Source organism: Poecilia reticulata, chromosome 22 (genome assembly GCF_904066995.2).
Source record: "Poecilia reticulata chromosome 22, P_reticulata-male-v2, whole genome shotgun sequence".
NCBI lineage: Eukaryota > Metazoa > Chordata > Actinopteri > Cyprinodontiformes > Poeciliidae > Poecilia > Poecilia reticulata.
The window spans coordinates 27,844,483-27,871,815 of NC_088851.1; the positions used below are offsets into that span (position 1 = coordinate 27,844,483).

At 51.7% G+C, this 27,333-nt stretch overlaps 1 protein-coding gene across 2 annotated transcripts in view; it reads left to right on the plus strand.

Annotated features, from left to right (window-relative positions):
- Nucleotides 1–1,557: 1,557 nt before the first annotated feature.
- Nucleotides 1,558–27,333, plus strand: part of ccdc88c (coiled-coil and HOOK domain protein 88C) — a 31,680-nt gene continuing 5,904 nt past the window's right edge. Inside the window, exons 1-26 of one of the 2 annotated variants that reach the window (XM_081603252.1) lie at nucleotides 1,558–2,204; nucleotides 5,507–5,601; nucleotides 7,133–7,241; nucleotides 9,026–9,095; nucleotides 9,198–9,256; nucleotides 10,145–10,228; nucleotides 10,399–10,542; nucleotides 10,620–10,810; nucleotides 14,151–14,232; nucleotides 14,306–14,464; nucleotides 14,544–14,690; nucleotides 14,779–14,929; nucleotides 15,012–15,193; nucleotides 19,658–19,795; nucleotides 19,863–20,147; nucleotides 20,215–21,012; nucleotides 21,090–21,217; nucleotides 24,404–24,515; nucleotides 24,606–24,698; nucleotides 24,769–24,930; nucleotides 25,019–25,296; nucleotides 25,658–25,786; nucleotides 26,194–26,380; nucleotides 26,488–26,633; nucleotides 26,715–26,804; nucleotides 26,874–27,118. In XM_081603252.1, the coding sequence (XP_081459378.1) occupies nucleotides 2,145–2,204; nucleotides 5,507–5,601; nucleotides 7,133–7,241; nucleotides 9,026–9,095; nucleotides 9,198–9,256; nucleotides 10,145–10,228; nucleotides 10,399–10,542; nucleotides 10,620–10,810; nucleotides 14,151–14,232; nucleotides 14,306–14,464; nucleotides 14,544–14,690; nucleotides 14,779–14,929; nucleotides 15,012–15,193; nucleotides 19,658–19,795; nucleotides 19,863–20,147; nucleotides 20,215–21,012; nucleotides 21,090–21,217; nucleotides 24,404–24,515; nucleotides 24,606–24,698; nucleotides 24,769–24,930; nucleotides 25,019–25,296; nucleotides 25,658–25,786; nucleotides 26,194–26,380; nucleotides 26,488–26,633; nucleotides 26,715–26,804; nucleotides 26,874–27,118 (4,324 nt within the window). In that variant the 5' untranslated portion in view covers nucleotides 1,558–2,144. The remainder of the gene's footprint in view (nucleotides 2,205–5,506; nucleotides 5,602–7,132; nucleotides 7,242–9,025; nucleotides 9,096–9,197; nucleotides 9,257–10,144; nucleotides 10,229–10,398; nucleotides 10,543–10,619; nucleotides 10,811–14,150; nucleotides 14,233–14,305; nucleotides 14,465–14,543; nucleotides 14,691–14,778; nucleotides 14,930–15,011; nucleotides 15,194–19,657; nucleotides 19,796–19,862; nucleotides 20,148–20,214; nucleotides 21,013–21,089; nucleotides 21,218–24,403; nucleotides 24,516–24,605; nucleotides 24,699–24,768; nucleotides 24,931–25,018; nucleotides 25,297–25,657; nucleotides 25,787–26,193; nucleotides 26,381–26,487; nucleotides 26,634–26,714; nucleotides 26,805–26,873; nucleotides 27,119–27,333) is intronic. The other variant, XM_081603251.1, reaches the window with a different exon arrangement.

The window sequence follows — 27,333 nt, forward strand, 5'->3', positions numbered from 1 at the left end:
GCAGGTGATTCCTTTGCAGGTCACACGACCTCACCTGAGCTAGTTCTGCACCTGAAAGACCTGACCTGAGCGACGTCAGAGATTAAATCTGGTGGATTATCATCCTGTTTGCCTTCCCTATGACTGGCAGTTTATCTATTTAACCATAGCAACGAGATGGCTTTGCTCCAACCAGGGGTCAACAGATCTGAATCCCCTACTCCAACATCTCTGCTGGGTCCTGACTGCCACAGCAGACTTGGCTGACCTCATCAGTGCCTGAACAAAATCAATTAGCAATGAAACGCAGTTTATTGTTGAGTTTACAGAAGCATCTTGTAGTCCACATTACAAACGGGAGGTTCAGAAACCGGTTCGGTGAACTGGACCGGTTCAATTCACAGGTGAAGAGGCGTCTGGGCAGATTGGACCGGAACCAGGCTGCAGGTCCACATGGTGTTCGCCCCAGAGTGCTGAGGGCTTATTGCCATGGAGATGCCCGCCACTCCCATCCTGATTTCTGAGTCCAGAACATTTGACCCAGGTGGACCGGCAGCGGTACCGTCGGACCAGGAGTCTCCAGACTCGCTGAATCTCGGGTCTGTCTGGAACAAACCGCTTCAAGAGTTGATGTTGTAGTACTCAGCATTCACCAGGGGTGGCGCTGTCATCCGATTTACTGGCGCCACGTGTGATCAGTGGTTTTCCTCGCTGCATCACTGAACTTTGAGTTGAGTTTGTGTCACAGGATGTCAGTGATGTAGGCTTCCTGTCCGCTGATCAAACTCATTCAGACTGAACCAGATCCCGGCTCCGGAGCCGGGAATCGGTTCTACAGTTCCTGGGATAGAAAGTAGACCCAGTGCGTGTCGCGCACCCTGCTGCTCTCACTGCTGGGCCGGCCTTCATTGCTGCATATTTGCATCTGACCTTTGATATGAGCTGATCTTTGGTTTCCTTTTCAAACCATTCAGACGAATCAGAGTTTAGAACAAGAGAAGTACCTGCCACCAACACGCTCGTTTCATTGCCACTGTGGTGAGCCGACGGAGAGGACAGAGTTGATTTCTGTTCTCTCTGGAGGAAAAACCCTGGAAAACGCTTTGTTCCTCACCTGATCTGTCTTATTATGGGATGTTCTCTCCTCTCAATGACTAACTTGGAGGTGTGCATCGAGTCCAATGAATGTGCTGACAATGTGCATAAATACACTTTAGAGATATTAAAATAAAAATATATACGCAGAAAATATGAATGCATATAAAATAAACATATCAGTCTGACTTTTGTTCTGTGTGCATATTTGAAATATACAATTAAGAAAAATTACATGTAAACTAAAAGGTTAGAATGGGAACAGTAAAATTTATAACTGTAAAAATTCACAAAAAAACATTAAGACAATCATAAAAACAGGAAATATAAAAACCATCAGTAAAAAAACCTATGGGAGATTAAAATAAGCGCCGCTTCCTGCGCGGGACGGTTACCATCTTGCTCCCTGCGAGCTCTTTGGCTTCACTCTGCCCGATGGTGACGTCAGTCTCAGTGTGAACACCCTCTTCTTCATTGGTTGGTTCAGAGAAAAGGCGGGAGTTGGCGCGGCGGCCGGCCGCTGATTGGCTGTTCGTACCGTTGGTCTGCCTTCCTATGTTCTCGGGTCTCACAGGTTGATGGAGACAGTTGGAGCGGTGAGGAGCTGGTCCGGATGGAGACGACGGGGGAAAGTACTTTGACCCGGTTCTGCTGAAGACTTTCACTGTTTTCTCATCGGATTTGTTGTATTTTCTAACTTCCCAGCGTTTTTTATCTCTTTACTGTCTGATTTGTGTTTCCTTGGCAACACAATCAACTATCCGAGCGAAGTTTGGATCAAGTGTTTGCCTACCATCAGCAATAGAAACGCTGTAATTTAGCGGCGAAACTAACGGAACCTGCTCCAGAACTTTAGAAAAACCTCCGTGAGGGAGGTTCCGACCCGGTCCAGCTGGTTTTTACCCGCCTTTCTTCTACTTTTCGGACTTACCGTGGAGACCCGGACAGACAATAGTAGCTACGGCGGAGCTCGTGCGCAGAGGAGAGGGCAGAGGGGGGAAGAGAGGGGGGGGCGATGCTTTGATCCGGATCGATCGGCGGATTGATGAGTGATTGATTGATGACCAAGCATGGATGTGACCCTGTCCGAGCTGCTGGCCTCCTTCATGGAGTCTCCTCTGGTGCTGTGGGTGAGTCTACCTGCTGCGTCAGGTGCCTGAGTTAACCAGGAACCAACTAGTGAAGGTTAACCTGCCACTAACTAGTCTGGGTTAACTATTTGCTATATAATACCATACCAACTTTATTTATAAAGCACTTTAAAAACAACCACAGCTGATGCAAAGTGCTGAACATTAAAACACAACATAATACAGATTAACTACTTACTAACTAGTCTGGGTTAACTAGTCCAGCCACTAAATGTTCGTCCTGATCTCCATCCAGCACGTTAATCTGGCCCGACCCGGCTCGGCCCAGAACCAGCACCGGTTCCCTTTGCAGCTGGAGCTGTTACAGGACACCGATCTGGGTCAGTCAGCTCCTTTTGGACCAGAACCGTCATGTCTGTCAGGGTTTCCGCTGGAAGACATTGGCGATACTTAAACCCACAACTAAAAACAACAAATAAAAACGATACAGTTGAAATAAATATCAGGTATTTGCACTTGGATCAAGTCCAGTTTGAGTCATCAGTGGATCTAAACACACGATGCGATGCTGACCACATTTCGAGCCGGCCCAAGGCATAAACGAACCAAGAGAATATCAATGCTGTTAAATTTCATTTAATGGTTTCAGTATACATGAATTAAAAGATTTTAAAATGTTTAATATTTACATTTAAGATTTTAAGGAGCTGGCAAGTTTACTTTGTAAAAGTTCAAAGAACAATCTACATAGTTAGATTGTTTTGTTACCATAGCAACAATCTGATGCTGTCAGTTTATTCTTTGAGTTTTAGCTGTTCATTAATGCATCTTAGTAAACTACAGTTACATTTGCCTGCTCAGCCAGGTAACCTGGGCCCCATGGTGAAATGCTGTCAGTGGTGCTGATACTCTTAGCAGCAGGAGGGGCCCTCATGTCAAATTGTGCTCCAGGTCTCATTCAACCTTGGACCGGCCCTGGAAGTTAGACCCACTGCACTGCGCATCTCTGCAGCTGGATGTAGCGGGACAAACAGGAGATTTAATTTATGCAGCTTTAGTAGCTCTTTTATTTCGTGTCTATTGAGTTTTAATGAGCGCACAGAGACTGGTTTGGTTGCCAGAGCTTTATGGGCCGAGTTGCTCTCTACTTGGCCGTGCAGCAACTCTACCTGATTTTAAGTAGAGCAAGCATTTGATATGCATTGTGTCGCCGCAAAAAATAAAATAAAAACAAACCAGTGTGCTGCGCTAGTCAGAAAGCTCCTCCATGGTCCGTAAATCACCGGCGAACCGGGAACTCAAAGTTTATCACCGCAGACAGTCAGCATTTTGAGACATAAACACACACCACATATAATGCTTTGTTCTAGAGGTGTGCTGATCGATCGGTCACCGATCATAATCGGCCGATTTTCATGAAAAAGTGCATGATCGGTGATCGGTGATCATTGGCTCTTGTTGCTGATCACACAAACTGATCACCTGCATCTCATTTCTCAGCCTGCCTGTGCAGCTGGTCTCCTCTTTCCTTCACTCTGCCAAACGCGCAGCAACAAATCCTAAGCGATGTGGAACTATAACTATGACGCACTGAGTGAATGGGGACGTTTACGTGTTGCGGCGGAAAATTGAAGCAGGTCAAAATGCATCAACACAACGAAGCTAATAGACATAAAAACAATGCCATACTTGACATATGGAGGATCAGATAGCAGGTAAAGCAGCACAGCTACAAACACTCACCTGGATTAGCATGACGGTCAGAAAGCTAAACAAATAACCTGCTAAATGATTTAAGTCTTGGAGCTGCGATGTAAGACGCTGGTTCTGCTCTCGCTGTTGAACCGCTGCTACGCTACAGGTAGTAATATTTGACAGACGGAGCGCCGCTTCTGCTCCACCTGGTAGTGACTCTCACACCGAACCTCTGCTTAAAGCTGCAGCATCTAACCTAAAAAATACATTTTACGTATTAAAACTTTCTCTGTCCTAACATGAGACAGATAATCTCTAAAAAATAATCGATCTCCTCCCTGCTCTGCATAATTACTCTGCTCAGTCAGAAACAGCCAATCAGAACTAGCAGTAATCAGCTAGCCGCCATGCTAACAGGAAGTTTTCATTCAGTAACTCTGGATTGTTTATTGTAATGGATCCTGTTTTTGCCTTTGAATTTTAAGTTTTATACTTTAATCTTTTTGGCAATGTTGAGGTTTTATTTAGCCTCTTCAGAGCCTCCATATGTTATCAGTCTGTTAAAGATAGTTTTACTGATAGCAGGACAATTTGCACAATGTCTGTTTTGTTTAGTTTTCTTCTTGGAAAAAGTTATTAAAAACAAGTTTTTGTCTAAATTAAGGTGAATTCATGGTTCCCTTTTCCACATAATGTAACCGGTAGTGTTTATGATTAAACATAAAAATAATGTGATCGATATCGGTGATCAGCCCTCATGGGTGATCGGTATCAGTATCGGCAGGAAAAAACCTGATCGGCACATCTCTACTTTGTTCACAAAGAAATATTCTCACTGCACGCTCAACACGTGATGTGCACCTGTGAACACGGAGCGCAGCTCAATGTGGACATGGGAGCTTCAGACAGAGCTGCACCAGCAGAGCAAATGCGGTGGATTTAAACTCATCTCCTTCCTTGAATTCTATAAAGAAACATGGATCCTCATCCTCAGGGGTTTGATTTAAATGTCCATATAGGTGAGCCAATATGAGCGATCTGCGGCGAGCTAAACTTCAGAGATCAAGCCACGACAGCGCGCGAGGCAGCAGCGGTCTGATTGGTGCGCTCCCTGTCCAATGCATCAACTTCTAAACCTATGAAAACTATAAACACATCTTTCTGACAGGAATAATTCTGCCCTGCCAGTGAAATGCTCACACCTGCAGTCTGTCCTATTAAAAATGAAAAACAAATACACACAACACTTAGCCTGGCAGGGAGCACGTAAACCATGGCGGCCTGCCAGGCTGATGATACACTGGGGGAAACCCTGGTTGTACCGGACCAGGTGATGCGGCTCTTTCAGGTATCTGGACCTGAACAGAACCAGACTGCTGGAGGTCCAGGTTCTGCTGTTCCTCCATTTAGCTCAGTTGCAGTGAATTACTCAGTCAGAAGCTGACAAAGTCATGACATCATCAGTGGGGCGGGGTTTGAAGACAGCGCTACAGCAGTATTTCTGCTTGTTCAGATGAAGTTCTGGAACAGCTGGTCGGGCCCAGGCGACCCACCAGGTCCACTGTCAGGCTGAAGGCGGACAGGAAGGGGAGGAGCCAGCCTTCACCAGTCCTCCAGGTGTTCTCACCTGTCCTGTGTGTCTCCAGGTGCGCACGCTGGGTCCGCTGGGCTCCGAGGAGCGGGTCGCCATGTTCATGGAGCTGGTGGACGGTGTCTTCCTGCACAAGGTCATGACCCACATGTGAGTACCTCATGGGGAGTGGGCGGGGCATAGAAGGGAAAGGATTAAAGGGGCTGGGCATAGAGGGGAGCTGATTAAAGGGGCGGAGCATAGAGGAGACAGGAGCATAGAGGGGGCAGGAATAAAGGGGCGGGGCATATAGGGGAGATGATTAAAGGGGCGGGGCATATAGGGGAGATGACTAAGGGGCGGAGCATATAGGGGAGATGACTAAAGGGGCGGAGCATATAGGGGAGATGACTAAAGGGGCGGAGCATATAGGGGAGATGACTAAAGGGGCGGAGCCTGCTCTCATTGCTCTGAGTTCCTCAGTCAGTTCAGGATTTCCTGTGCGTGACAGGTAAGTGTCTCTGTGTGTGAGAGAGCGTGACGGAGCAACCACATCCTGCCTCAGCGTCACACCAGATGTTTCTCTGCTCATCGATTCCTGCTAATAATAATCATCAGTCTGAGGCTAAAATGAAGCTGGATTATCGCCTCTAATCTGAGAACCCACCATCAGCACTAGATTCGGCATTAGTCCATTTGGCCACAAAGAATTGAACATTGGTTCTGCATTGTTTTCAGTTCAATTCAGAAATCCTTTATTGATCAAATTAATGTAACTGAGATCATCCATGTTTCTACAAACAGTTGTGGAAAGTGATGCTTTGGGCCACCAGGATCTCCAGCAGCAGTCAGTCTCACAACAAATCTGATGAGGCCTCTGACTGAATGGCAGTCTCATGCTAACACACTAACAGCAACATGTCCAGGGTGGCTCAGTCAGCTGTTAGCTAGCTCGGCTAATCCAGCTCCTTTGCTTTTGCCGCTCCTCTGCAGGGGAGCAGAACAGTCAGAACGTCCTCCTCCTCTCTGCAGCCATGATTCCTCCTTTCCAACTCCTGTGGGATTTGGGGTCAGAGTTCAGATGAGATGCTAACTATTGGTTGTAAAGCAGTTCTTTGTTGCCATGGTTACGCACCATAACAACTATCTGAAAGTAAAAAAATTAGGAGCACACAGTTTTTTTAAATGAGGAAAAGCAAGTTGAATGAAAGGCACCCGGTACCAATCTGGGTCTTAAGATGTTCATCATGAAGCAAAACGGATCAGAACCGGAGCCGTTGGCAGCAATATAAGGACACTAATAACCCAGGTCAGTTACAGCACCATGTTTACAAGCATTTAACTCTGACAGGCATCGGAATTGGCATGTTAGAGTTAGCATTAGCATGCTAAAGCTACAATTGGCACTATGCATTAAGTATTAGCATGCTAGAGTCAGCATGAGTATGCTAACGTTACAGTTAGCACAGCAAAGGCACTGTTAGCATGTTGAGCTGAGTCAGACAGCTGAATGTCCAATCAGAGCGGCCAGTTGCTGCTGCAGCGCCCCCTGCTGGCTGGTTGCATCTGGATGCCGTGCCTCTGGCAGAATGAGGACAGTGAGGCCATTGTTCTCCACCCGGGGCGTAGTCTGGATGGGGGCGGCGTGGGGGGGTTCCTGTCCTGAGTGGAGCGTCTGAACTCTCTGTCTCTGTTTCCATAGTGACCCCAGTCCCACCAATCAGAGGCTGAACAAGAACGTGAACAACGACGTGTCGCTGCGCCTCTACAACCTCACGGTTCTGACCCGGCACATCAGAACCTACTACCAGGTACAGAGCCACACTCATTGCAGCAGAACCCGACAGAACCGGACCAGTAGGACCAGTCATGTGAAAACATTGGAATAAAACTTCACAGTGGCTTGGTTCTGGTTCTGGTTCTGTCTGGGTCAGGAGGTTCTGGTTCCGAACATTAAGGTCATTTTAACCAGAAGATCAAAGGGACTGGAGAGTTTCACTTCTGTGTGTGTGTTAGTGTGTGTGTGGGGGTTTGTGTGTTGGTGTGTGTGTTGGGTTGTGTGTGTGTTAGTGTGTGTGTGGGGGTGTGTGTGTTGGTGTGTGTGTTGGGTTGTGTGTGTGTTAGTGTGTGTGTTAGTGTGTGTGTTGGGGTGTGTGTGTGTTGGGTTGTGTGTGTGTTAGTGTGTGTGTTAGTGTGTGTGTTGGGTTGTGTGTGTGTTGGGTTGTGTGTGTGGGGGTGTGTGTGTTGGGTTGTGTGTGTGGGGGTGTGTGTGTTGGTGTGTGTGTTGGGTTGTGTGTGTGTTGGGGTGTGTGTGTGGGGGTGTGTGTGTTGGGTTGTGTGTGTGGGGGTGTGTGTGTTGGTGTGTGTGTTGGGTTGTGTGTGTGTTAGTGTGTGTGTTAGTGTGTGTGTTAGTGTGTGTGTGTTAGTGTGTGTGTGTGTGTGTTAGTGTGTGTGTTAGTGTGAAGTGGGTCAGGTTGCTGTTAATCTCCGCCTCATTGTTTTAACCAGCTGTTAATGGGTTATAGAGGCTGTCAGGGTGCAGATCGGTCTCTCACACTCCCCCCCCCCCCCCCCCCCCTCCCCCTCCCCCCCCCCCCCCCCCCCCCCCCCCCCCCCCCCTCTGCTCCTAATTAGACAAAGTCCCAGCAGACGCTCTGACTGGTCGGCTCCCAGTCTCCCCAGTAACGCAGGGCGACCATCAGCAGAGGAACCTGACACCTCAGTGAGCTCGACTCCCAGAGCCTCTGCTGCCTTCACCAGCAGGCCTGGTGGGCGGAGCCTGGATGAGGGCGGGGCCTCAATGTGGGCGGGGCCTGTGGGCCACCTGGCCGCCAGCTGCCATGTTTTATTCAGCCTGGGTGGTTCTGGTGAAACCAGACCGCCTGCAGTCAACTGATCCTCCGTGACCGGACAGCGCTGGTTCTGAACATAACCTGTGACCCGGTTCCCCTGTCTGCCTCCCGGCCCTCGCTCTGCCTCCGGGTGCGCAGGTGTTGGGACCGGGGCCGGATGTTGAGGAATGGGGAGCGTTCCCTCCCTGCTACTTCCTGACTCAGACTGCAGCTGTTTCCTGCTGGCTGGGTCAGAACCGGTCTGCTTGGTTGCACTGTGTCACTGTTTGGTTCTGAGTCTAGACCCAATTCTGGTTCTGCAGTCTGTAGATCAGTTTGGTCATGTGACTCCTGGACAGAATAAGGGTAAATGAGGAAGGTGGTCCGGTATGAACTGGTCCAGACCCGGTCCGGTTCCAACGGTTTGTCGAAGCTAGGTTGACCTTTGACCTCCTGAGCCATCACAAAAGGTGATGGCTCAGGATGGCTCAAGGTGATGAAGAAGGTGGTGATGATGATGATGATGATTATAGTGATGGTGATGATGGTGATGATGATGGTGATGATGATGATGGTGATGATGATGATGATGATGATGATGATGGTGATGATGATGATGATGGTGATGATGATGATGGTGATGATGATGATGATGATGGTGATGATGATGATGATGATGATGGTGATGATGATGATGATGATGATGATGATGATGATGAAGGTGACCATGGCTTGGTCTGAACCTCCTCCTGGTTCTCCTGCAGGAAACGCTGCAGCAGCTGGTAGTGATGCCTCCTCCCAACATCCTCCTCATCGCCAACGACCCCATGTCAGGTAACCCACACCTGGAGTTCTGCTCCCAGTCTTCCCAGTGCCGTCTGAAGAACCAGCCAATGGTCCTGCTGCTCCCACTAACTGTCTGCTTTGTCTCCTCAGTGGGGAGCATGGAGGAGCTGAAGCGCCTGCTGCTCCTGCTGCTGGGCTGCGCCGTGCAGGTGAGTTTGGCCATGTGGGCGGGGCTCCGTGTGGGCGGGGCTCCGTGTGGGTGGGGCTCCGTGTGGGCGGGGCTCCGTGTGGGTGGGGCTCCGTGTGGGTGGGGCTCCGTGTGGGCGGGGCTCCGTGTGGGCGGGGCTCCGTGTGGGCGGGGCTCCGTGTGGGCGGGGCTCCGTGTGGGTGGGGCTCCGTGTGGGCGGGGCTCCGTGTGGGCGGGGCTCCGTGTGGGCGGGGCTCCGTGTGGGCGGGGCTCCGTGTGGGCGGGGCTCCGTGTGGGTGGGGCTCCGTGTGGGCGGGGCTCCGTGTGGGTGGGGCTCCGTGTGGGTGGGGCTCCGTGTGGGCGGGGCTCCGTGTGGGCGGGGCTCCAGTGCAGGTGTGGCTGAGCGTTCTGGCTGTAACCTGAGCATCAGGTGGGGGTTTCCTGTTTCTTCCTTTGTTTCCTGTGCTGGTCCGACTGGTTCCAGGAAGGGGCTGGTTACCATGGCAACATGTGTGAATGGGTCTTTGTTTGGACCAGCAGGAATTTGTTAAACAAACCTGTTCCAGCCTGGAACAGGAAGAGCCCAGCTGGGAACACTGGCCAGAAAAGCTCAGAACCGGGCCTGTTTGGTCCTCCATCAGAACCCTCCAGTCCAATCACAGCCCAGAGCAGTGTCACTGACTCCCAGCTCTGATTGGACCTGCAGGTTCTGATGAATCTGTCAGACCCAGTGAATTTCTGTGTGGGACCAGCAGGTGGTTCTGTCGTAAAGCTTTCACGCCGTTGGAGGTTTAAACGTCCCCCCACCCCCACCCCACTGAATCGCCATAGCAACCGCTGACGCAGCAGTTTATGCCATGAGGCGTCAGCGCGGCGCCAGAACCTGCTGATGTTTCCTGTCTGTCCTCAGAGCGAGCGCAAGGAGGAGATGATCGACAAGATCAAGCTGCTGGACATCCAGACTCAGGCCGCCATCGTGTCTCACATCCAGGAGGTCAGAACCGGGCCGGGGTTCTGGAGGTTCTGCTGCCTGGCTCAGAACCTCAGCAAGGAGGGAGGAGCTTATAGAGGGAGGAACCTAGCTTCATCCAGGGGGCGGGGCTTAGCTTCATTTTGGGGGCGGGGCTTAGCTTCATCCAGGAAGTGAACCTGCTTCTGCTTCAGGTCACTCACAACCCGCTGAACGTCCTGGACCTGTCCTGGATGGAGGATGGAGCTGAGCTTGTCCCTGAGGAGCTGGAGCCGCTGTCCCGCAACATGGCATCGTCGCTACGGCAACTCATCGACCAGCGAGACAAAGCCACAGAGGTACAGAGGCGCCCGTCCCGTCCGGCCGGGTTCTATCCGAGCCGCGGGTCCAACAGAACCTCTGGCCCGTCCCCCAGGCGATCCTGGACCTCACCCTGGAGAGGGACTACCTGTCCGACCAGCGGCCCCTGGAGGGAGGCGAGAAGCCGGGCCGAGCCCCGAAGAAGGGCGGGCCGTCCGGAACCGAGCCGACCCAGGAGAAGAAGCAGCACCTGGCTGTGGAGCTGGCCGACACCAAGGCCAAGCTACGCCGCTACCGGCAGGAGCTGTGAGTCCGCCGCCGCCATCACTGCTATTAGTGCTGCTAACTGTACCAGCTGTGAGGCTCTGATTTAGTCATGACCAGATTTATAAATGTAGACCCCCTTTCCTTCTACATGCCATCCATCCATAGCTGCGCTGCCGTTAACGCAGTGAAACCTGGAAATGTGGGTATTAACACCGCAGTACAACCTAAAACCTCTTCTTTCTCTGTAGCCACACACGGACTTGTTACCATAGCAACGCTACTTTATGTTTCACTACTCACCACCAAAAAACACAAATATTTCCCACATAAAGAACCAAACATCCAGTCTGTTGCAGTGGGATGGTTTTAGGCTTGGCTAAGCTAACAGCATTCTTTACACATCCGAACTGCAGCCCACAAAAGGCACGTTTCATTAATAAACTAAACAAAATGGTAGCCATTTCACCTTTACTTATAAACGGGGTCCATGCGCCGCTCATTCTGCACAAAAATATCAGTTCATCCAAAGCCGAGCCTATCCTCCACACAAGTTGAGAAAAGAGGGAAGGAAAGCAGAAAAGGCCGTTTCTAGCAGGACATCTAAAAACCTGTTTTCTTTCTGTTTGAAAGGAGCCGTAACCTTCTGTCTCGTTTGAAGCAAACCTTTCAACTCCGGTGTTGGTCTTAATTTAGCTATTATTTCCTATTGCGATTCAAAATCCACTTTATATATGGAGCTAAAACAGTCTCATAAGAACAAGATGCACACTTGTATTTTTGATGCAAATACAAATATTTCTTTATTTCCAAACTGCTTCTGGCCTGTGAGTTGCTACATTTGTGTGAATTTTGAGTCTCTAATGAGGAGTGTCCAAAGCCGGTCCTCGAGGGCCGGAAACCTGCGGGTTTCAGTTCTCTCCCTGGTTTAACGCACCTGGATCAAATGATGGCTCGTTAGAGGCCTAAGAAGAACATTGACTTGCTGAGGAGGTTGTTGCTACGACCAGGGAGAGAATGAAACATGTAGGATGTCTACAGGACCCACTTTGGACACCCTGCTCTAATGTCTCAATCCACAAATGTCCTTTGTTAATAAATGGTCTATCCAGGGGTGAAAGTAGTTTTAAATTCTTGGGGTACTAGGACAAAAAAATGTGTGCTTTGAAGTTTCTGTGTTGATGATTTTTTTTGCCAAGCGATTAAAAGCTGGTATCTCTTGAACTGCTACAAAATAAAGCTGTATTTCCTCCTTCAGCCCACTGGCTGCCATGTTGACACCTTGAGATGCCATGAGACCTAAATCCTGAACATCATGGCATGGAGAGCATCCCAGTTTTCCATGTCTGGTTTATAACCATTCATTTTACCTTTTAAACTGGTTCTACTGGTCCTGTGTCCAGACAGAGGGATAATCAGTAGCCCAGCATCATGACCTGTTTGTTCTGAAGATCCTGCAGCTTCTCTTCCTAACCTGGCGCCTCCTCACCCTGACTCTCATACTGACAGGAGGAACCACAGAGCTCTGTTAGGTTAAAGCTCATCTTCTGAAGTTGGGATGTTTTTCCTCCAACAGGTTCCAGAGGAATCACCTCAAACCAGATGTTGGATTTTATCTCACTGTCATTTGTGAATGATAACCTTGTTCAACCTTTATAGCTCCACTGTTGAAAATGAGAAGCGATCATTTTGGAGAAAGTCTCATCAACATCAATATTTTCACTAAATAAGAAGCAAAAACATAGTTTGATAGATGAAAAGCCTCTCAGACTCAAAGCGAGATGCCAGAGAGCAATAAAACTATTATTTTAAATTAGACGATTTAATTTCACATAATTATCGTGGTAGAAGCCGTTTGTTTGTTAAATACTTAATGAAACATATTTACCTGTTTGATGTTTGTTGTAAATGACTCACACAGATCGAGGTAATTAGTCCAAGTTTGTCGTTTATTGAACGTTCAGGAACTACGGCAGCTGTGAAGGTAAAAAACAGGCGGGAGGTAAAATAACCCTCTAATGAGCCATCATTTGATCCAGGTGCGTTAAACCAGGGAGAGAACTAAAACATGCAGGATGCCGGGCCTCCTGGACCGACTTCGGGCACCACTTAAGTAGACAAAGCATCTGATATGGTTTGATGCATCGTGTAACTGGAAAAATAACACTAAAAATAATAATAGATAATATAAAACACAGCGTGATGCGTGACTCCGAGGCTAAAGCTCCTCACCTGAACCTGAATAATGAGGTTAGCGCTGGTTAGTTAGCCGCTAACGCTGCGACCAACCAGGACACAGACATGAACATTACAGGGCAGACAGCGCCACACGCTGGGCAGCGAGTTGAGATGGAAACGCCACATATAATTCTTTGTCCACAAATATAAATCATTCTCAGCGCTCCCTCACCTCTGAAAGCGGCTACAAGTTATTCCTGCTGTTCACGTAGAGCTGCACAACCAGAGCTAACCAGGCGGGTTTTAAACTCTCACCTTGATGTGGAGTTCTCCAAAGAATCATAATTCCTCTCAGTGGTTGATGCAAATATCCATCAGGTCAGCCTGAGTCCAGTTTGAGTGAAAAGAGGAGCTCTGAGGCGCCAGCTGTGATTGGTCCTCCCAGCTTTAAATGCATGAACTAATAAACTATCTATTATAAACTTATCTTTTAGGAGCAAATCTGCTCCACCAGTGAAACGCTCTGAGCAACAGAGACGTTTGCAGTCCGGCTTAAAAAAAGAAGAAAAAAACAATTAAGTGTTCTTTTTATTATTATTATTTTCCTAATAACATAAACATGCAGCACTTAGCCTGGCGGGGGCTAGTAAAGCATGGCGGCCGCCAGGCTTATAATACACTGGGGGAAACCCTGGCTGTTAGTACTGCCACCGTCACCTCAGAGGTTCTCCTTGGTGATGAACAGCAGCTGGCTAAACTCCGCCTCCAGCCTCGTCCCGGGTGGACGCCTCGGGATGAGGTGACCTCTGACCTTCTGCTCAGTGTGTTGCTGTGGAGCTCAATGTTTGGAGAATCGCTCCACCTTTCCCACGCTGAGCCTCAGCGTCTCCATGGTAACAGCAATAGAACCTTTCCATTAGAACCGACTGTCGGTGTGCAGGTAGCCGCGCTAAGCTAATGCTAAACTGCTAAACAGTTTTAACAGAAACTAAAGCATGAAGACAGAAACATCGTCGGGTTTTGATTTTCTACATTTTATTACTCTAAAGTTACATGAACAGGTTGACAAACATCTGATGAGAAACATTTTATGGCAATAACTGGTTTAAAGGGCTGATGAGAAATATGGAAGATGTCTAGAGTAACTAGCTGCTGAACCGGTTCTGTGACAGTTTGGGTCCGATGGTTCTGGTTCTGTTTGCAGGGAGGAGAAAACAGAACAGCTGATGGATTCAAAACACGAGGCGGAGCGTCTGGATCAGGAGCTGCAGAAACTCAAGCAAGAGGTCCGATCTCGCTCCATTCAGAGCCAGAACATTCGTCCGGCCCGGTTACACTTATCGTGTGTTTGTGGATCAGAACCAGTCGCTGTCCTGCGAAGCCCGTTCGGTCCGAGCGTACCGGGACGAAGTGGACGCCCTGAGGGAGCGAGCAGCGCGGGCGGACCGGCTGGAGGCGGAGCTTAGCCGCTGCAAGGAGCGGCTCAACGATGTTCACTTCTACAAGACCCGGATGGAGGTGGGCGTGAACACTTTGAGCACAGGTTCTGTGTGGCGCCGGTCGGGTCCGGCCCCCTGACTGTGCTTCGTTCCTGCAGGAGCTGCGAGACGACAACACGACGCTGCTGGAGACCAAGGTGCTGCTGGAGGAGCAGCTGGCGGCCGCCAGGGGGCGCTGCGACAAGCTGCACACGCTGGAGAAGGACAACCTGCTGCTGCGCGCCAAGATCCACGACCTGGAGATGGTACGCTACCAGAACCTGAACCTGACAGTCCTCTCTGGGTCTGGGTTCCCTCCAGAACCAGAACCTGATGGTCCTGGTTGTCCTGCAGGAGCGCGAGGGCGAGCGGCGGCGGCTGGAGGAGCTGTTGGAGGAGAACCTGCTGCTGGAGCTGGGCCAGAAGCAGAGCATGAACGAGTCGGCCCATCTGGGCTGGGAGCTGGAGCAGCTCTCCAAGAACCACGACGGCCTCGCCTCAGAGAGTACGGTTCTGATCGGCCCGCCTAGCTGCTACCGGGTCAGCTCCCTGAACCGGCTGACCTCTCTGACCTCTCTGCTCCGCAGGTCGCAAGTCTCTGGTCCACGAGCTCAATGAAGGCGTCTCCAGCCGGGTTCTGAAGCTGGAGAAGGAGAACCGGGAGCTGCAGGCCTCCATAGAGAGACTGAAGGAGGAGAACCAGCTCCTGCAGGAGCAGCAGCTGCACACGCAGGAGCTGGACCGGGAGAACCAGAGCCTGAGCAACAAGGTGAGCAGGAGTTGGACCGGCAGGTGGTGGAGAACCGCAGGAGCTCTCCTGCTGAGGTCAGGAATAAGGAGCAGTGGATCCAGAGCTCTGGGTGGATCCCTCCATCCAGTATCTGTTCACCTTGAACCTAGTGGGTCGGCAGGGTTGCTGGTGCCTCTCCAGCTGTAAGAAGTAACTAAAGGTAGTACATTTTTCATGAGCCGTTCAAAATGTTTTTAATTTCCCGTTGATGCTCACTTACTGTTTTATCTTCATTTTACTAAAATCTGTATGAAAATGAAAACTACGTCCTGGCAGGACCTGAGCTGTCACTGATGGACTCCCAGCTGCTGCGCATGCGTGGTGCTGGATCCGCCCAGCGTGTTGGATCCGCCCAGCGTGTTGGATCCGCCCAGCGTGTTGGATCCGCCCAGCGTGTTGGATCCGCCCAGCGTGTTGGATCCGCCCAGCGTGTTGGATCCGCCCAGCGTGTTGGATCCGCCCAGCGTGTTGGATCCGCCCAGCGTGTTGGATCCGCCCAGCGTGTTGGATCCGCCCAGCGTGTTGAGACTAGCTAGTCATTTTGCGCTTCGCCATGGGAAAATATACGTTTTCCCAACTTTGGCTCGATGATCCGAGATTCAAAGACCAGGAATGAGCAAAAGGCAAAAAAATCTAAATTTGACCTGGAACGACGTGACTCTGATCAAACCACACCGACCGGATCAGCCGCCATTGATCAGCAGCAGGTTGAGGCTCCACCGTGGAGCAGATCCCCGTTTCACTGTTTGGTGCTAAACGGAGCGATGCAACTTCAAACTGAAGCTGAAGTTTTACCAGCTGCAGACAGGCAGCGGACCTGATGACCCTAAAGCCGGTGGTCTATCTGTCTTACCCGTCAGTCCAGCACCGCCTTATGGTCAGGAGCACATCGATGTTGCATCACATACTGCTAACTCAGCAGATTTCTTATAAATCCGTCACACCTGTGTGTTACTTGTACGCCACAGCAACTAAACACCAGCAGCTGCAGTGCTAACAGTGTGAACACACATTCCACTGTAATTGTAGGAAAAGTGTTAAAACTTTTACATAAAGTTTATCATTCATTATTAGCTGATACCATTTAGACACGTCTCATGTTATTGTTCACATCCAGAAATGTTGCCCAGACAAAAAGTCGATTTTTTTCCCTTGCCATCCGTAGCCGCGCGGTAGAACTAGGGCTGCCACCGTTCAGACACCAAGATAAGGGGCGCCCACCACGGCGCGTCGCTCTGCTCATAGGGCGGGACGGCCGCTGCAGCGATGGACGATATTTTATGGCGCAGTTTTCTGTTTTTAAAAGGTGAACCATAGAGCAGTCGTTCATGCACAGAGGTCGGTCAGATCCTCCAATCAGAGCATCAAACCTTAAACACGTTTAATTAGCAAGTGTAAAAAGTATTTGGTAAACCACTGAGTAACTGATCATAACACCTGATTTCAGATTCAAAATGTCCTCAGAAGTATTTACTGTTAATCTGTTAATGATTTGTTATTTAAATGATCATTTATATTATTTTGGCTTATTATACATTAAATAAGCAGATAATCAAACCAACACAGTGACTAAAAGCACAATAAGAAACTAATAAAATGTTCTGCACCATATGAGCCTCAGGAGATGATTGAGGATGAAGAGTCTCTGATTTCTGGTTCTTCAGGTTCTGACGGGTCTGCGGTTCCTCTCCTGACCCATTCTGTCTGGTTTCACACTGAGCCACATTTTAATCGCCTGTGTTCGTCCTCACTGACATGTTCAGCCTGGGATTTATGTCTTCCTTCTCAGTCTGTATCTTTGTGAGAGGTTTTGCTTCTAAGGACATGGAATCGGGTTGAAGACGTTTTAAAAGGACTCGGGTCGACAGCAGCTCACCGCGGCGGCGTAGTGTCCGTCTCTAGGCAACCACAACAGGGTCACTCCGTTCAGGGGTCCTTCAGCTCCCGCCACGACAATTTAGCTGACCTTAATATTTCCTGTGTTTTATTTTGGTCATCATTGTGTTGATATGTGTGTGATCGGCGAGTCTATGAGACGTTTACAGAAATACGGAACAAATCGGTTCAGTACGGGTGGCAGCCCAGAGTAGAACGGATCCAGGAACTAAATGAAACCTTCTTAGAGCAGCAAAGGCAAAACAACTCAAAACCACTCATACCCTCCTCCCCCCACTTTCCGTGTCGGCTAGCTACACGCAGACTCGTTGCCATAGCAACAACAGCTCCACTATATGTACGAGCATCCAACACCATAAAACCCACAAACATTCAGTCCGTAACTTTTTCATGTTTTCAGGCTTGATGTTTATTTTGGAATTATAAAATGATGGAGGTTGATTAGCTCATTTAAACAGCTGCTCTAATTGATGATCTGACAGAGTTGGTGTGTTGGTACGGAAACACATGGACAATTGTTTAAACCTTTCAATGACCTGTGAAATATGATACCCTGAACCTTATTGAGTCGTCCTGCTGTTGACAAACAACTGATATTCTGAGAATAAAACATTCTATAGATAGGTGGGGCTAACGCTAACCAGGCTAAAGACAGGTGGGGCTAACGCTAACCAGGCTAAAGACAGGTGGGGCTAACGCTAACCAGGCTAAAGACAGGTGGGGCTAACGCTAACCAGGCTAGAGACAGGTGGGGCTAATACTAACCAGGCTAAAGACTGGTGGAGCTAACACTAACCAGGCTAAAAACAGGTGGGGCTAATGCTAACCAGGCTAAAGACAGGTGGAGCTAACGCTAACAAGGCTAAAGACAGGTGGAGCTAATGCTAACCAGGCTAAAGACAGGTGGGGCTAACGCTAACCAGGCTAAAGACAGGTGGGGCTAACGCTAACCAGGCTAAAGACAGGTGGGGCTAACGCTAACCAGGCTAAAGACAGGTGGGGCTAATACTAACCAGGCTAGAGACAGGTAGAGCTAACACTAACCAGGCTAAAAACAGGTGGGGCTAATGCTAACCAGGCTAAAGACAGGTGGAGCTAACGCTAACAAGGCTAAAAACAGATGGAGTTAACGCTAACCAGGCTAAAGACAGGTGGGGCTAACGCTAACCAGGCTAAAGACAGGTGGGGCTAACGCTAACCAGGCTAAGGACAGGTGGGGCTAACACTAACCAGGCTAAAGACAGGTGGGGCTAACGCTAACCAGGCTAAAGACAGGTGGGGCTAACGCTAACCAGGCTAAAGACAGGTGGGGCTAACGCTAACCAGGCTAAAGACAGGTGGGGCTAACGCTAACCAGGCTAAAGACAGGTGGGGCTAACGCTAACCAGGCTAAAGACAGGTGGGGCTAACGCTAACCAGGCTAAAGACAGGTGGGGCTAACGCTAACCAGGCTAAAGACAGGTGGGGCTAATGCTAACCAGGCTAAAGACGGGTGCGGCTTGTGAAACTGGAATGTCGTTGCATTTTACTGATATTCTTTAAAACAACAAATATCTTATGGATTTAGGATCAGCCCTGAAAATAGTGCTTCCTGCTTTTAACGTGAGGTTTTGGTCAAGATAAAGTCACAGTTAGACCTTCAGTAAGAGGGATAAAGTTTCAGATGAGTCGTCGTCTTACATGGGTCAGTGAACCGATTTCTCTCAGATTGTAGAAGACTAATCTATAAAAAGTTTCACCTGCCAATTTTGATTTTAGCCAGTGCCATTTTTTATTGAAATGTTGCTAAATATAGGAAGAAAGTTTGAGTTGGTAACAGTTGGGTCAGTATTGATAACGACCAGCTTGCAGACCTGACCCGGTGGCCGGTCTGTCAGTCAAACCTCTCACTGCAGGGCAGCAGAGGAAAGGGGCTGATTTATAAACCTTTGTTGAAGTAGAAAAGATCAGAGGATGAGATCGGCTTCACCTCAATATCCACCGATCTCCCAAAATTGAGGAAATCGGCACAGAATTGGTTTGATTTTGTGTTGGTAATAAACATGTTGTGGAGGCAGTAAAAAGTAGTAAATTCAACTCTGAGATTCCTGTATAAACCCTGTGGATCCTCTGGTGGATCTTCTGGTGGATCCTCAGGTGGATCCTCAGGTGGATCCTCTGGTGGATCCTCTGGTGGATCTTATGGTGGATCCTCTGGTGGATCTTCTGGTGGATCTTCTGGTGGATCCTCTGGTGGATCTTCTGGTGGATCCTCCGGTTCAGGACCAGGATCCAGACTCGTGGCCGGTTTCCTCATGAGAAACGGCAGGAGTCGCCCAGGAAGAGGCTTCAGCTTCCATACTGAAAGTTTGCACTGCGGAGAAAATCTGAGGCAGTTCAGATGGAGAAAGTCACCGTAGAAATGTTTCCATTTATGTTGCAAACTTTCATCCGTTGACCATCGTAATACCTGTGGTAAATCTTCACTGTGTTTTTTTGTGTACACCACCATGGACAGATGTCCAGCCAAATGGATCCTGTAGGTTAACCCTGACGTGTTTTTCCCAGCTGGACCATCTCCAGGTTCTGCTGGACCAGGAGAAACTGACCAATCAGGACATGGAGACTCTGGGGGAGGAGCTCCTGAAGGAGAAGCAGAGTCTGGAGCGAGAGATTCACGCTCTGCGGGCCGACAAGGACCGCCAGGTACGTCTGCCTCTCCGCCTCGTCCCATCATTTACCCCCCAGCCCCCTCACCGTCTCGTCCAATCAGATCTCGGAGCTGCAGAGCGAGCAGCAGCACCTGTCGGAGGCGGTCAAGGCCCTCCAGGAGCGCGCTCAGTCCAGCAGCGAGGCCCGAGTCCGGGAGGCGGAAGCCAAGAACCGCCTGCTGCACCAGAGCGTCACGGACGCCGGCTCGCGGCTGGCCAGCCTGGAGGCGCAGCTGAAGGTGGTGAGCGAGGAGGCGGAGTCTCTGAGGGAGCGGGCGGGGCGCTGCGAGGAGGCGCAGAGGGAGGCGGCCCGTCTGGAGCGGAGCAGGGAGGCTCTGACCCGAGAGGTAGGCACCGGGATCTGTGCTGGTTCCTGGTCCGGATGCAAACGACTCATCCCCTCTCTGCCTCCAGGTGGCGACGCTGCGCTCCTGCAGCCAGCATGCTGAGGCCCTAGAGAGGCAGGTGACCTCCCTGCAGCAGGAGGCGCTCCGCCTGAGGCGCGAGGCCGAGGAGGCCCAGAAGGAGTTGCAGCGGCTGGCCCAGCAGGAGGCGCAGAACAGCCTACTGTCCACGGAGAACCTGGAACTCCGCCTCTCCATGGAGAACCTGCGCTCCTCCTCCGCCCGCTTGCCCACACTGCAGGAAGAGCTGCAGGGGGCGCAGAGGGAGACCCAGGAGGCCCAGAGGAGTCTGGAGGAGGCCAGGGAGGAGGCGCAGGGAGAGAGGAAAAGGGCAGAAAGGCTGGAGCTGAACCTGTCGACTCTGAATCAGGAGAAACAACAACTACAGGAGCAGCTGGAGAGGAGCAGGGAGGAGAAGCTCGAAGCGGACGGGAGGGCCAGGGAGAACCGGAGAAGGGAGGAGGAGCTGAGCCGGGAGGTGGAGGACCTGAAGGAGGAGCGCAGAAGAAGAGAGGAGGCAGAAGAGGAGAGGAGGAAGCTTCAGTCAGATCTGGAACAGGCAGAGAGGAGCCGCAAGCAGCTGGAGAAGGAGAATCTGAGAGTCCGAACGCTGCAGGAGGCCAAGGAGCTGGAGCTGGAGGAGACGTCCAGCCTGGCCTCCGCCTCTCTGAAGGAGGCCGCCACCCTGAGGAGGGAGCTGGAGCGGCTGGAGGAGGCGTCGGCTAAAGCCAAGGAGCTAGAGCGGGAGAACAAGGAGCTGCAGAAGGAGGCTACCATCGACAAGAAGACCCTGGACACCCTGAGGGAGGTCAGGAGGAGAGGGAGGATTCCTCTGGAAGCAGCGGCCAGGAGGAGGCGCTCTGACCTCTGACCTTCTCTCTGCAGGAGCTGGTGTCTGAGAAGCTGAAGGCCCAGCAGCAGAACCTGGAGCTGGAGAGAATTGACGAGGAGCTGCAGAGGATTGGACTGAGCCGGGAGACACTGCTGCAGCAGGAGCACACACTGGAGGACAGGTAGGATAGGGGGACAAGGGACAGGTAGGACAGGAGGACCGCAGCACTCTCATCGTTCCCCCATCGTTCCCTCATCGTTCCCCCATCATTCCCTCATTGTTCCCCCATCGATCTTCATTGTTCCCCCATCGTTCCCCCATCGATCCCTCATTGTTCCCCCATCGTTTCCCCATCGTTCCCCCATCGTTTCCCCATCGTTCCCCCATCGTTTCCCCATCGTTACCCCATTGTTCCCCCATCGATCCCTCATTATTCCCCCATCGATCCCTCATTATTCCCCCATCGATCCCTCATTGTTCTCCCATCGTTTCCCCATCGTTTCCCCATCGTTTCCCCATCGTTCCCCCATCGTTACCCCATTGTTCCCCCATCGATCCCTCATTATTCCCCCATCGATCCCTCATTGTTCTCCCATCGTTTCCCCATCGTTTCCCCATCGTTTCCCCATCGTTTCCCCATCGTTCCCCCATCGTTTCCCCATCGTTCCCCCATCGTTCCCCCATCGTTTCCCCATCGTTTCCCCATCGTTTCCCCATCGTTCCCCCATCGTTTCCCCATCGTTCCCCCATCGTTCCCCCATCGATCCCTCATTATTCCCCCATCGATCCCTCATTATTCCCCCATCGATCCCTCATTATTCCCCCATTGATCCCCCATCGTTCCCCCATCGATCCCTCATTGTTCCCCCATCGTTTCCCCATCGTTCCCCCATCGTTTCCCCATCGTTCCCCCATCGTTCCCCCATCGTTCCCCCATCGTTTCCCCATCGTTCCCCCATCGTTCCCCCATCGATCCCTCATTATTCCCCCATCGATCCCTCATTGTTTCCCCATCGTTCCCTCATCGTTCCCCCATTGTTCCCTCATTGCTCCCCCATTGTTCCCCCATCGTTCCCTCATCGTTCCCTCATTGTTCCCTCATTGTTCTCCCATCGTTTCCTCATTGTTCCCCCATCGTTTCCCCATCGTTCCCTCATCGATCCCTCATCGTTTCCCCATCGATCCCTCATTGTTTCCCCATCGATCCCTCATTGTTTCCCCATCGTTCCCTCATCGTTCCCCCATTGTTCCCTCATTGCTCCCCCATCGTTCCCTCATTGTTCCCTCATTGTTCTCCCATCGTTTCCCCATTGTTCCCCCATCGTTTCCCCATTGTTCCCCCATCGTTTCCCCATTGTTCCCCCATCGTTTCCCCATTGTTCCCCCATCGTTTCCCCATCGTTCCCCCATCGTTTCCCCATCGTTTCCCCATCGTTTCTCCATCGTTTCCCCATCGTTCCCCCATCGTTTCCCCATCGTTCCCCCATCGTTTCCCCATCGTTACCCCATCGATCCCTCATTATTCCCCCATCGATCCCTCATTGTTTCCCCATCGTTCCCTCATCGTTCCCCCATTGTTCCCTCATTGCTCCCCCATCGTTCCCCCATCGTTCCCTCATCGTTCCCTCATTGTTCCCTCATTGTTCTCCCATCGTTTCCTCATTGTTCCCCCATCGTTTCCCCATCGTTCCCTCATCGATCCCTCATCGTTTCCCCATCGATCCCTCATTGTTTCCCCATCGATCCCTCATTGTTTCCCCATCGTTCCCTCATCGATCCCTCATCGTTTCCCCATCGATCCCTCATTGTTTCCCCATCGATCCCTCATTGTTTCCCCATCGATCCCTCATTGTTTCCCCATCGTTCCCTCATTGTTTCCCCATCGTTCCCTCATCGTTCCCCCATTGTTCCCTCATTGCTCCCCCATCGTTCCCCCATCGTTCCCTCATCGTTCCCTCATTGTTCCCTCATTGTTCTCCCATCGTTTCCTCATTGTTCCCCCATCGTTTCCCCATTGTTCCCTCATCGATCCCTCATCGTTTCCCCATCGATCCCTCATTGTTTCCCCATCGATCCCTCATTGTTTCCCCATCGTTCCCTCATTGTTTCCCCATCGTTCCCTCATCGTTCCCCCATTGTTCCCTCATTGCTCCCCCATCGTTCCCCCATTGATCCCTCATTGTTCCCTCATTGTTCTCCCATCGTTTCCCCATCGTTTCCCCATTGTTCCCCCATCGTTCCCTCATCGTTTCCCCATCGTTCCCTCATCGTTTCCCCATCGTTCCCTCATCGTTTCCCCATCGATCCCTCATCGTTTCTCCATCGATCCCTCATTGTTCCCTCATTGTTCCCCCATCGTTTCCTCATTGTTCCCCCATCGTTTCCCCATCGTTCCCTCATCGATCCCTCATCGTTTCCCCATCGATCCCTCATTGTTTCCCCATCGATCCCTCATTGTTTCCCCATCGTTCCCTCATCGTTCCCCCATTGTTCCCTCATTGCTCCCCCATCGTTCCCCCATTGATCCCTCATTGTTCCCTCATTGTTCTCCCATCGTTTCCCCATTGTTCCCCCATCGTTCCCTCATCGTTTCCCCATCGTTCCCTCATCGTTTCCCCATCGTTCCCTCATCGTTTCCCCATCGACCCCTCATCGTTTCCCCATCGATCCCTCATCGTTTCCCCATCGATCCCTCATTGTTCCCTCATTGTTCTCCCATCGTTCCCCCATTGCTCCCCCATCGTTCCCTCATTGTTCCCTCATTGTTCCCCCATCGTTTCCCCATCGATCCCTCACTGTTTCCCCATTGATCCCCCATCGTTCCCTCATTGTTCCCTCATTGTTCCCCCATCGTTTCCCCGTCGTTTCCCCATTGTTCCCTCATCGTTTCCCCATCGTTCCCTCATCGTTTCCCCATCGACCCCTCATCGTTTCCCCATCGATCCCTCATCGTTTCCCCATCGATCCCTCATTGTTCCCTCATTGTTCTCCCATCGTTCCCCCATTGCTCCCCCATCGTTCCCTCATTGTTCCCTCATTGTTCCCCCATCGTTTCCCCGTCGTTTCCCCATTGTTCCCTCATCGTTTCCCCATCGTTCCCTCATCGTTTCCCCATCGACCCCTCATCGTTTCCCCATCGATCCCTCATCGTTTCCCCATCGATCCCTCACTGTTTCCCCATTGATCCCCCATCGTTCCCTCATTGTTCCCTCATTGATCCCCCATCGTTCCCTCATCGTTTCCCCATCGTTTCCCCATTGATCCCTCATCGTTCCCTCATCGTTTCCCCATCGTTTCCCCATTGATCCCTCATCGTTCCCTCATTGTTCCCACAGCGATCACTCTCCTCTTCTCTGGATTCCCACAGGTGTCCGGATCTGAACCTCCATCAAAGCCTGAAGGAGGAGATCGGCGGCCTGGAGAGGAAGCTGGAGGAGAGCAACGCCCTGAACGAGTCCCTGCGCCGCCAACTGACAACCGTAGGCCCACACAAAGTTTTGACTCTGATCAGATGGTTCTGACCCAAATCAGATGGTTCTGACCCGGTCCTGCCGGTTCCTGTGTTTCAGAAGCAGAAGGACAGCTCCCAGCATGCCTCGGTGCGCGGTGCCGCTCCTGAGCTGCTGCGCTTCCAGGATCATCTGATCGCCGTGGAGAAGAGCGTAAGCCTCCCTGATCCTCCATCTGCCGGTTCTGGTTCTGGTTCTGGTTCTGATTGGTGTTTTCCTGCAGAACGCCTCCCTGCAAACGGAGAGTAGCTTGCTGAAGGAGCAGCTGAAGCAGCTGGAGAGCCAGAACAGTTCCCTCAACAGCCAGATGGCGGCGCTGCAGCGCCACGCCTCCACCCTGCAGGAGCACAACGCTGGCCTGCACACCCAGACCGCCAAGCTGCAGGTGCTGCAGCGCCGCCGCAAGTCCCCCGGGGGGCGCTGCGAGTCTCCTGGGGGTCGCCTGTCTCACCCTCTGTCCTCCTGTTTCTCAGGTGGACATCTCGGCCGTGTCCTCGCAGAGCGCCTCCCTCATGGCCCAGAATGCCGTGCTGCAGGGCCAGGTAGGCGCCCTGGAGGCCGAGGCCGAGTCGTGGCAGCGGCAGCGCGACGAGGCGTGGCGCGCCCGCGAGAACGCGCTCGCCGATCACGAGCGCCTGCTGAGCGTGCACGAGAGGCAGGCGCACGAGTACGAGCAGCTGATCAGCCAGCACGCAGCGCTGAAGGGCCAGCAGAGGGCGCTGGAGGGCGAGCACCGGGCGTTGCACAGCAAGTGAGTCCTCCTGGCGTCGCACACCTCCAAGTTGCGCAGCAGGAAGAGTTGGGCTGCTTCTGGATGTTTTGTCTGATTATTTCTGACAACTAGAAGAGGAAACGATCCGTCAGCTTCGAGTCCAACAGGAAGGAAATCGATCTTTCCCGTCTCGGCAGCTGGTCCAATCCGAGACTGGAACCTCTCCATCAGCAGATGATAAAATATTTCAATCTTAGACTTTACTTCCTCCCCCCAGCAGCTTGTCGCCCCCTGGTGGCCGGAGTCAGTCTGTAGGTCCATGCACAGCTACAGGACGGGGGATGGTTCTTGTGAACAGAGCCTGAGCCGACCCGGTTCACTGATCCAGGTGTTTCTGCAGGTACCAGGCTCTGCTGCAGCTGAAGGACCGGTGGGAGGAGCAGCAGGAGGCGCAGCAGCTGAAGCAGGAGGTCCAGAAGAACCGACTCCTCCAGCAGGAGAACCTGCAGCTGAAGTCTGAAGTGGACCGGTAAGAGAACCAGAACAGAACCTGCTGGTTCTGGATGCTGTGCTGGGTCAGCCAGAAGCCGGGCCTCGCCGCCCGGTTCTGGACCGGTCCAGAACACTGAGGCAGTCGGTTTATTCCTGTAGCGTCTCTTCCAAGAAAGTTCAGCTAATTTTTCCAATTAGCTTAAAAAGTTTCTAGATGCGGAAACTCGCCCTGCACCAGCAGGGGGCGACAGAGGACAACATGGCCCTAAAGGATAAAACTGAAAGAGAGGCGGCCCAAACTGAACTGAACAGTCAGTAGGGTCAGAACCGGGTCAGAACTGAGAGGAGGAAGGAAAACGGATCATGGTTTTATCTGCTGACCAGAACCAGAACCAGTCTGGTCCGGGTCGTTTCTTTTCAAAGTGTCTCTCCTCGTCTGCCCAGACTGACCCAGAACCAGAACCAGCATGCCGAGCACAACCAGAACCTCCAGCAGCGGCTTAACGAGCTGAAGAACTCGTTAAGCTCGGCTCAGCAGGAAGTGAGCCAGTGGACGGCCCGGTATGACTCGCTGATGGACCAGAACCAGAACCTGGACCTCTCCATGACCAAACTGGACAACCACTGTGAGGTGAGGTACCAATTACGAGCTGGGTCGGGTCAGAACCCATCCAGGGTTAATCTGCAGAGGAACTACAGACAGTAACAGTGGGCCCGGTTCTGGTTCTGGTTGTGCAGCTGCTGAGCCGCCTGAAGGGGAACCTGGAGGAGGAGAACCACCACCTGCTGAGCCAGATCCACCTGCTGGGTCAGCAGAACCAGACGCTGCTGGAGCGCAGCCTGGAGAGCAAGGAGCAGTTCCACCAGGAGCACAAGCTCTACATGTGAGTCGGACCGGAACCGGGACAGGCCGGAACCGGGACCAGAACCTCTGTCTGACCTCTGTCTGACCTCTGTGTCCTCAGAGACAAGCTGAACGCGCTGCGGCGGCAGAAGGAGAAGCTGGAGGAGAAGATCATGGACCAGTACAAGTTCTACGACCCAACACCCAAAAAGTAGCGGCGCTGCTGGTTCTGGAGGGTTCTGGTTCAGCCCGGTTCTGATGTCGGGTCTGTGTGTTTCAGGAGGAGCCAGTGGTCCGGAGCCAGAGCTCTGGTTAAGCTCATCAAGCCCAGGAAGGAGAACGGCCGAGACCAGGACCAGAACCGAGAGCGGGCCCGGAGCGCTCCGGACATCCCCCTGCCGCCCACGCCCCCCCCGCTCCTCCCGGAGGCCCCGCCGCCCGCCCCCCACCGCACAGGAAGTGACTCGCTCAGTAACCATAGCAACCAGAGCAGCAGCCCGGGCCGAACCGCCCCCCCCAGCCGAGGTGAGCCCGCTCCACCAGAACCAGAACCTGCAGTCTGCCCCCTGCTGGTCCAAGCAGCAGCTGCTGCAGGTTACTGTTGCCATGGAAACGGTTAGGGTTAAGGGTTCTGTTGGGTTCTGGTGGTTCTGAACCCAACATCTTTGTATTAAGATGCTGATATCTTAACACAGATACATAAATGTTTATTTATTTATTGAGAAGATCAATGTGCTGAA